Genomic DNA, 10,000 nt, shown 5'->3' with positions numbered 1-10,000 from the left:
CATGAGCACTACAACAGCATATTGAAATTGGCAAAACACAATCTATCTATAGAATACACACTTGGAGACTAACAAATGCACACACGCAGAAGGCTTTATCTGAATGTCTCCGAGCTGTTTAGATGTAATCATTAGAGACTACAGACCTGCCACTGCGTACGTTTACAAAAAGCCCCGACAAAAGTCCTCTGTTGAAGAGAGTATTATTGTCCATGTCTAGACATAATTTCAGGTAATTCAATAGAAAAGTCCACTGAGTGAAGCACAATGCAGAAACCATCCTGACCCATCAGCCCGAATCCCACTTTCAGATATAATGGGGAAGCTGGAGGAAGGACACCGCAGTTTACTTTTCCGTTTTGCATAAAAATGACTTTTTTATTTTGTGACTATTTTTTTTATTCTGTGTATACAAAGGACTAACTTTTTGTTTTCATTCAGTGCAAACAAGTGACTAACTTTTTTCTTTTAGTATTCAGTGACTCACTTTCAGATGTTTGTGTTTGTGTGTGTGTGCGTGTGGTGTGTCAGTGCTGAGCCAAGCTGGGTGCATGCAGGCCTCTAGTTTAGCGCAGGTGGGAACACTGCAGCAGAGGCGTCACATCACAACGTGACAGTGTGACAGGAGGTGACACTAGCGGCGGGATTAGCATACTGGTAGTTACCATGGCGACGACCCCTGTGTCTGTCTGCTGGCGGTGTCGGACAGTGCCAAGTGCAGGATGGGATGGGGTTATGTTTATGAATGAGACAGCGGGGGACTTGAAGGTGATCAGTGACATCTGCGTGTGTGTGTGTGTGCGCGTGTGTGCGTGTGTGTGTGTGTGTGTGTGTGTGTGAGAGAGAGAGAGAGAGAGAGAGAGAGAGAGAGAGAGAGAGAGAGAGAGAGAGAGAGAGAGAGAGAGAGAGAGAGAGAGACTCTGTCCCAATGCCAGGGCCAGGTTTCCAGTCGAGTCTCTTTACTGTCACTGTATAAAACAATGCACCAGTAAAGCCTTTCCTACATCCACATCTTGGAGTCTATAAAGGTGACTCTACAGCACATCTGGAATAGACGTTGACTACAAATAATCATTTTGCAAGGCTCCATAGACACTAAACACTTATCTACACTGTAAAATGTGTTATTTAACATCACTTGGTTAAGTATTTCCTCATAGTTCTTAATTATCCAGGAACTGACAAATGTGTGCAGTTCAAACAGGGACACAGATATCATGAGCCTACTGCTTCAAGAAAATAATGTTGGATCGTACCAAAAATAATAGGCCTAGTGGTGTGCATTGGCACTGCCCTCACCATTCAATTCCATTACGATTCGGGAGGTAGCGATTCGATTCGATTCCATTCAATTCTACGATGCATTGCAATGCATTACATTTCTACTGAAAGCAAAGCAAATGTTTCATCAGTCATGATGAGGCAATACAAGTAGTCAGATACTGAGCAACAATTTATTGACTGTTTTCTGTCTTGCAGCTTTCAATGATTTGACGTGCTTTTATTTAATTTAATATTAATTTGCTCTAAAATATCCACGGAAGTAATTGAAACTTAAAAAAATTGCCGCATCGATTCTGTAACTTGCCGCATTGAATTGAATTGTCCATGCCCCGCATTGCATTGCATTGCCGAATCAATTATTGTTGACACCACTAAATAGGCCTAATATTTAATAGTGTAGTGTGCGGAATGACATAAGTGTGCGGAACTTTTCCTAAGGCAGGAGAAGGGATAGGCTACATAGACGTAGACATAGTCATACTCCGGATCCTCATTCATCAAAGCTGTGTGTGTGTGTGTGTGTGTGTGTGTGTGTGTGTGTGTGTGTGTGTGTGTGTGTGTGTGTGTGTGTGTGTGTGTGTGTGTGTGTGTGTGTGTGTGTGTGTGTGTGTGTCAGAGAGACTACAAAAAGATTGACAGTAGCTCAACAACAATATGAGCCCTGAACATAGTGCCCTGTAAAAGTTTGTAGGGCATATATATTTTTTTTAAATAATTTAAAAAAAATCGGATAGACCTACTTATTCACCTGTTTTTGCTATCAGTAGCCTAAAGCCCACTGTAATTTGTGTGAGTTCTAACTGCCTGTAGTCTAATTTAAAACCTCAAAACAGTGCTCTTGCCATAGGTAGCCTAATAAATCTCAACATAGCGTTAGTCGTCAGTAAAGGGGCATTGTGTGTAATCAACGCATATGCCTACTAAGCAACAGCATCAGCCAGCGTGCCTTGTCTTTACCTACTTCCTTGTTGATTTTTTTTTTTTTACTGCTTCAACCCAACGTCAGTGGTCTTGTTCATGACTGTAGAGAATGGCAAATGCTCGGGAATTAACCATAGGCAAATTAAAATGGTAGGTCTGTGGTTGAGAATCCTTTCGCATACATAGGCTACACCTGACAGTGGAATACATCAAATCACCACCATAAATCAGACAACCCATGGACATAACACTACATAAGAGTTTCAATGGCTACTAGAATGCACAGATGCAACACATTCTTCCCCCGCCGTGCGCTCCGATAGCAGATAACTGAACGGCTCGGAAATGCTCACATGCAGACAAAAAACACCAATGACTGAACCCGTTACATTTCATTAGATGTCCGAAACAAAGTGATTGAGCTGGGACTACATGCTGTCGGTGATGTAGATGGATGAGAGGACCCACAATCTGTTCCTTTTGACAGAATTGACGAGGCAGTGGTCTCCAAGGCGACAAACGCAAACTACCACAGAGCACAGCATTGCTCTGCGTAAAATACGACAGGCACGGTGATTTTCAAATTCACAATAGCATCGAAAGGTGTATCAGGTATTGCATATGTTTCGTATTCCATGGAAACCCACCTGTGATGTGCTGTTCCGGGACCCCAACTGTAGAAAAAAAATCACCGCTGTTGAGTGAATGCAAAAACGTTGGAACGTCTCTTTCGCTCACGTTAAAGGGAAAACGCGCTCTGATCTCCGGTGTGGAGCCTGCCGGTATTGTTCCCTCTCCTTATTGGAACCGTCCGCTGAAATGGGTTCCGTTGCTGTGAGTTCAGTGGCGAAAGAGATAAGGGAATTTTGATTCTAAAACAAACATAGTCTATTCACAATAAACATATTCTTCGACCTTTTATTTATTATAAACTAAGAAACCGTATTAAGGAGGACGCGCATTCTAGTGTGATAGGCCTATAACAGAATAAGCTAGGCCTACACCTGTTTTAATCTTATTTCATGATTAGTGCAATGTCAACATGAAGTAGCCTACCCATAGAGCAGTCTGATATTAGCCTATATAGAACATATTAAACGAGCAGCCCATTTTCAATTCAAATGTAGAGTGATTTATCCGTTCTTTTTTAACGTCATTGGAGAGGTAGGAGAGGTAGCGCATAAATACATTTGGAAATGCTCCCACCTAGTGGTGTTTGTTTTATGTACAGTTGACCATCTGTCTGACTGCAGTAGCCTCCCCTTGTGCCCAGGGATCAAATCATCATAATAAAAAGAAGACCTTACAGACTGGTTTGTGCAGACACCAGACACACACACACACAAAAACAACCACCACACTGAGTATGGCCTTCAATAATAATCTTTATTTTCCCAGATTAATCTCCTAAATAATTATTTACAATTACAGAGAGAGAGAGAGAGAGAGAGAGAGAGAGAGAGAGAGAGAGAGAGAGAGAGAGAGAGAGAGAGAGAGAGAGAGAGAGAGAGCATGTGTATGCATTGGTAGAGGAACCCAACCTTAGTTGTGTGGTTTGGGGTGCTGGTTCAAGGTTCAAGGTGTTACTTTCATCTGCGTACTAAACTCATTCGTCCTAGGGCAATATTTTAGGGGTAACACATGGGACAAGTAGAGAGGTGCACAAAACAGGAGGATTGAACAGGACATAGGGTAGGACTAAAAAGAGGAGAGGAGGGAGGGAAGTGGCTGCCGATCACCATGGCAGACTATCTTCAGCACTGCAAGAGAAAAGTAAGAGCAAGTAAGTCAATGTTATCTGTACAGTGCTATTTAGAAGAAGAATTTTTAAAAAGGGGCCTAACAGTGGCTGAGATTAAGAGGCAAAATTAAAAACAGGACAGCAGCCAATAATAAAAACACAGGGTCATAACAAATATACTGAAACTGTAATTGAATAACACAAAGACAAAAGACATAACATCACCATGGGATATCTTTAATATTACACTAGTATATCATACTCAGTTGACACTCTAATCCAGAGCATTTTACAGTTATTGAGGTGCCACTTACATTCTGTGGAACAGTTTGGTGTTAGAGTAGCCTAGCTCAGTATGCAAGCCTGTATGTAGTGGCCAGAAATGTTTTCGCCTGGCCTGTTGGTGTTGCCCTGGTCCTTGTAAGATCACCACAACAGGCTCAAGCCCCAACCCACCAATCACGATGTGTGAGGTTATTGTCGATAAAATAAGAAGGAAAAATCTGCACACTGTTGCTGCTCACCGATTTGTTGAACACGTTTCGACGAAACGTTGTGTTCAATAAATCGGTGAGCAGCAACAGTGTGCGGATTTTTCCTTTTTCTTTTAAGCACGTTTGTTTGATCCAGCACCTGTTTTACTAGATGTGCGTGCATCACTCACACCACTTTAGATTATTGTCCACCCACTGTTTGAATCTTTTGGGCTGGCTTTGGCAAGGCAGAGGAGACAGCAGAATAGCCACAGTTGACGGAAAGCAGCCATTTGATTGGACATAGCTTTGGCCAAAGCAGTGAAGACGTAATTTGAACCATAATGACAACCATTTGGTGGTCCCACCCATAGCCCTCAGCTGTCTGAACCGTGCAATTCCAGACTAACGTTTTCATGCTTTAGTCTGGCTCACCACGACTAGGGGTACCGGTAGGTGCCTAGCGTCATTTGAGACTTAGACAGGGCTGGACTGGGGGAGAAATAGGGCCTGGGCACTTTTGGCTTAAAGGATCCCCTCATAATTAGCGGCCCAGAACTGACGAGGGTACTGAGCCCACCTGGAAATGCCCGCTATGCCAGATATCTATATGGCCATAGATTAAAAAGGTGCAGGTGCCTCTTCATCACACTATGAAGATCACTGGACCATGCGTGTGTGTGTGTATGGGTTCCTTCCTGTGTAATTACTATGTATTGCAGGTACATCCGGCTGACGTGATGTCAAAGGCGTACTGCACTGCAGGGGGGGCTGGAGTGTAGCGAGCAGCTGTGCTTTGCATGCCCTCTAATAGGCTGTAATTTTCTCGTTGATTGGACTTCAGGTGTATGGATGGTCGGATCATTACTATGCCCTTATAGACACGTAAAGGTGTGTGTGTGTGTGTGTGTGTGTGTGTGTGTGTGTGTGTGTGTGTGTGTGTGTGTGTGTGTGTGTGTGTGTGTGTGTGTGTGTCCAACATGGCGTTGTGAGTTCCTTCAAACTGCTCTAAATTCATGCCGCACACAAGTGGTAATTGCTATCGTTAACGCAAGCAGATTCAAAATGCTTTGAGAAACGATCCTGATAATGTGTGTCTGTGTGTGTGTGTGTGTGTGTGTGTGTGTGTGTGTGTGTGTGTGTGTGTGTGTTTGTGTGTGTGTGTTTTTTTTGTGCACACCTGAATAAGAGTGTTTGCACGTGTGTGCATGTGTGTGTGTGTGTGTGTGTGTGTGTGTGTGTGTGCGCGCGTGCACCTAATCACACTCACCGTGCTCTGACATCCTGCTCAGAGTCTCCAAACAGCAGATCAGCTACTGCATCCTCTGAGGCTGCTCTCTTCCCATACCTACAACACACACATTAACACAAAAGACATCTAGTTTATCTGGACATGCCACTGACTGCAGTCAAAACACACATGAATGCACACACACACACACACACACACACACACACACACACACACACACACACACACACACACACACACACACACACACACACACACACACACACACACACACACACACACACACACACACACCACACAGAGAGAGAGAGAGAGAGAGAGAGAAATAGAGAGAGAGAGAGAGAGTGAGAGAGCTAAGTTTAACCTCTAGCATTGCATAGGGCAAATCTGACCAGAGAGAAAACCTGACCTGAAATTTGACAGCTACAGGGTATCATCATTATCAATCTCATCAGCCTTACTCTTTTCAAAATCTACCGTATAGTGATCTCAAATTACCTTACAAATTAAGTCTGATTTTACTTAAACGTGTTCCAGGCTAATATGTGCAAGGTCATTTGGAATTAAGGGAAAATAGTGTACGGTGTACAACAGACAATTTTTTGTCCGACATTTTTCATTTTTCATGGAATATTGTGGGAAATATTGTCTCCCAACTATGGCACAAAGATGCGTTACCCACCCCTGTGTAAATCTCTACCCAAAAAAGGCGGATAATGGCTAACCTGACATGGGCACAAGAGAGGCTGCTTGGAGTAATGCTCTGCCTCCTTGAACTCTGTCCAGTGCCTTTCTCCATGGCTAGCTCAGCAGCAGCAGGGCTAGCCTTGGTGATCCTTGAGCAAACCCACTTATGCCAAGCCTTTGCAGTGCACAGAAATCTATCATCCTGCGTCCTAATCTCATCACCTGGGCTGGACACCCCCCCTCACTCCAAGCTATAGTTCAGTGGTTTTTAAAGTGGGGGCCGGGGACCCCTGGGGGGCCTCGAGGGGATGCTAGGGGGGCCGCGGCAGGTTGACAGGAAAAATTAAGCAAAATTAACTGAATAATTTGATAAATTGAATAACTAATGTAAGAGAAAAAAAATAAGCAAAACATAACCTTAACAATCTCAGTGGAGTCATTTTCTTCTTTACAATGTAAATAGGTTTATATGTATTATGCTTTCTGGAGCACTTGAATGGGTTCATGAATAAACCAACTTCAAACCAGGTGCACAGAAAAAAATAGTTTGGCACGGCCTATGTTAGGGGGTCCTTGGCTGGAATCTACTGGTATATGTGGGGCCTTGTCATGGAAAAGTTTGGGAACTCCTGCTCTAGTTCAGAGCACTGAAACACACTAATATGAAACAACTTTGTGCGTAAGAGAAAACCAGGTGATATGTACGTACTATGCTGGAGCAAATTACTAGAGAGCAGATTGCAGCGTGTGTGAAAACTTTTAGTTCTGCTGTTAACCTGATTAGAAGGGCCACTGTACCTTATTATTAGGGGCTGCAGTGAAGTTATAAATCACCTCAATTAAATTTGTGCAATAAATGTCTTCTTAGTTAAAAAAAAGAAAAAAGAAAAGAAAAAAAGAGGAACTTCGATAGTGTAAATAGCTGAGACGAAAGTAAGTCAGCGGATAAGTGCAGAGGAGATATGGATGTCTGGGTACAATATATCCTCATTATTACTAGGCTAACCGGGGATCTCCGCAGTCGTTAGTCTTGACGCTTTTAGGCACTTCCCGCCCAGGGTCCAGCGCTACAGCCTCGGGAAGGTAAACTCACTAGAGCTACTACTTAACACTATTCTATCAACTGGCACTTCTTTAGTATGACTTAACTGGTAAGGTGATGATTATGTTTTTCGTTTAACAAAAGTACAACTGCCATTGCCTAATCTCAAATGGTGCACTTGTGCACTTCAGTGTCCATGTTTTAGTGCGTAGTGTACTAATTACGAACTGAAGATAGTGCCCAAACTTCACCAGTGCACCATCTGAGACACTAATGACCATAACTTTTTTTTTAAGCTTATTTTTAACCATAGCCTATCGAGCAGCCTTTCAAATTCGCCATGTAGCCTACTTCCTCGGAATGTTTTGGCATGTTTTGGTTTCCAGACATTGCAATGTGATTTGGTGAGCTTACCTCTGTCGGGTGATGAGGTTGATGTAGTGTCTGAGGGCGGTGTGGTATTTGGCCATCTCCTCGGGTCCCACGTCTCCGACTGGGGGCTCTGGTTTGGGAGGGTAGGCGTCCGCGAAGGTGCTGAGGCAAACCAGGACGCAGAGAACCACCGCCAGGACAACAGTGCACGATCTTAGAGTACCTGCCATCTGACAAGGGAAACGGCGGTCAATGAAGAGCGCACAGAATTGGGTTATTACGCACGGAATGTCGACCTACACGTCTATATCCACTTTCGGAATATTCAACACGCATCAACACACTGTGTTTTTTTTTAAAGGCAAAATAGGCCTAAGTACACTTGACCAACAACGGTGTTTGCTTCAGAAAGAGTATATTATTGTTCGACAACGAGAGAAAGAAGTAAACAAAAATCGATACAAATAAGTACCGGCACAATCATTCATTATATCAAGTTCAGGTCTCACTTTTCAGACAAAGCCCAAGTACTTACTGTGAAGTTGTTGGGTCCTGGCCGGGGGAAGGCTTGGAAATAGTACAAAGCTGTGTCGTTGTCTGGTCTTAATTCTGTGCTGTCAGCCTTTTTATACCCGAGACTCCAGGGCATGTAGTGGACAATAGGTACGCAATCGACGACCCTTCCCCACACGCCCCCCCCCTCTCTCTCTCACACACACACACACACACACACACACACACACACACACACACACACACACACACACACACACACACACACACACACACACACACACACACACACACACACACACACACACACACACACACACACACACACACCTTCCTGCGCATCCGTTTCCCATCACAACTTTCTTGTACTCTTGTTTCTTTCTCTTAACACATGGATGCACAGGTTGCACTCCCCCATATTTCTGAAATGGAATGGCCATAAATGTCTTATCTGTTGAGCGTCAAGCCATACATTAACTGGGAGTTCCGTTGCGGTGCTCATATAGCGCAGGGCACAGAGTTTTTGTGATATCTTTGACTTCATCCAAAGCTTGATTTCCGTTTTGCAAAACGACCGCTTTAGAGTAGCCTAATAGACTAGAAAGACTTAATTAATTAACACCACTCTGAAGTGTCCCACAACTAAACTTTCAAACACAGCTGGGTAGTCTACATCTGAGAACGCTGAGAAAAGCTAAGCCTACTTCAGAGAAAGTTTTATTGACAGCGGGTCAAGGGAGAAACTTCAGCACCCCTCCGGTGGTGGACAGCGACCAGCCTCATGGTCTAGGTGCGCCAGAAACCAGACAAAAATACAAGCACAGACAAGAAAGTGAAGATGGCCATAAAACGCCAGTTAAATTTTACAAGCTTGGTTACAAAACCTAGAAAGCTTGGTCTGCTGACCTTGCCTATGGGGAAAAGTATATGGCGCTCATTATCCGAGGTGGTCTGCAGATCGTTTTCGAGATTTGAGAGAGAGATCATATCCTTGCAGATTCTGGTCGTTTTTCAAATTCAGAAAATCGACAGTTTCTGTAATGGCACCCCCCCCCCCACACACACACACACACACACACGCACGCACCCCCACCCCATCACCGAATTGTGATGATTTTATTTCCCAAGTCAAATATATAATTGGTGTGGGAATTGTCTAGTTGTATTTTAATATTTGGGTTTGAACGACAGTGAGTCATTGAAGTGAGTGGTAGGCCACATGCTATAGACAATAGGTAAAGCATGTCAAATGCGCAGACGTGCCTTCATTCACACAAGGCCTCTTGATTTCTTCACTGATGCGGAGTTGAATAAACAGCCACTATAATGCCCCTCGGAATGAAGAAGACACTTGAGCATCTTTTTGCGCGTTGATAACTGTCTAGACTGAACCGGCATTGAGCAATTTCTATTAAAGAAGTCTGCACCATACCCCCCCCCCCCTCTCTCTCTCTGATGTCCATTTGCGCAAAAAGGTTTAAAAACAAAACAAAAAACAACAACAACAAATTGTTGCCTGTCTCGACGTCCAGTAGGCTATGGTCACATCTTACACTTACAGTAGGCTGTTTGTGTTTCCGTGGCATGGCCAGCAGTTTATTGCATCTCTATATTTAACATGGCAATTTGGCTGTTTCCCAACTGGATTCGATTTTTTTTCTTTTTAATTAGACCTGAAATTGCTTTGCAATTCAGCACAGCACTGTTTATTCGAT

The 10,000-nt window shown here is 43.5% G+C and overlaps 2 protein-coding genes across 3 annotated transcripts in view; both read right to left on the bottom strand.

Moving 5' to 3' along the window:
* Positions 1-2,950, bottom strand: part of mpp2b (MAGUK p55 scaffold protein 2b) — a 73,672-nt gene extending 70,722 nt beyond the window's left edge. For both annotated transcript variants that reach the window (XM_063216553.1, XM_063216561.1), the window contains exon 1: positions 2,853-2,950. The gene's annotated coding sequence lies outside the window, so the exon portion shown is untranslated. The remainder of the gene's footprint in view (positions 1-2,852) is intronic.
* A 629-nt stretch (positions 2,951-3,579) lies between these two features.
* On the bottom strand, positions 3,580-8,378 carry pyyb (peptide YYb). The gene is made up of 4 exons (XM_063216540.1): positions 8,308-8,378; positions 7,815-8,002; positions 5,690-5,767; positions 3,580-3,965 (listed from the first exon to the last, which is right to left on the bottom strand). The coding sequence occupies exons 2-4, from the start codon at positions 8,000-8,002 to the stop codon at positions 3,941-3,943; spliced, it is 291 nt and encodes a 96-aa protein (XP_063072610.1). The 5' UTR covers positions 8,308-8,378; the 3' UTR covers positions 3,580-3,940.
* Between the last annotated feature and the right edge of the window lie 1,622 nt (positions 8,379-10,000).

The sequence above is a fragment of the Engraulis encrasicolus genome, chromosome 2, assembly GCF_034702125.1.
Source record: "Engraulis encrasicolus isolate BLACKSEA-1 chromosome 2, IST_EnEncr_1.0, whole genome shotgun sequence".
Lineage (NCBI taxonomy): Eukaryota > Metazoa > Chordata > Actinopteri > Clupeiformes > Engraulidae > Engraulis > Engraulis encrasicolus.
Note: the sequence above shows the minus strand (reverse complement) of the source record. Positions and strands in the feature narration are given on the sequence as shown.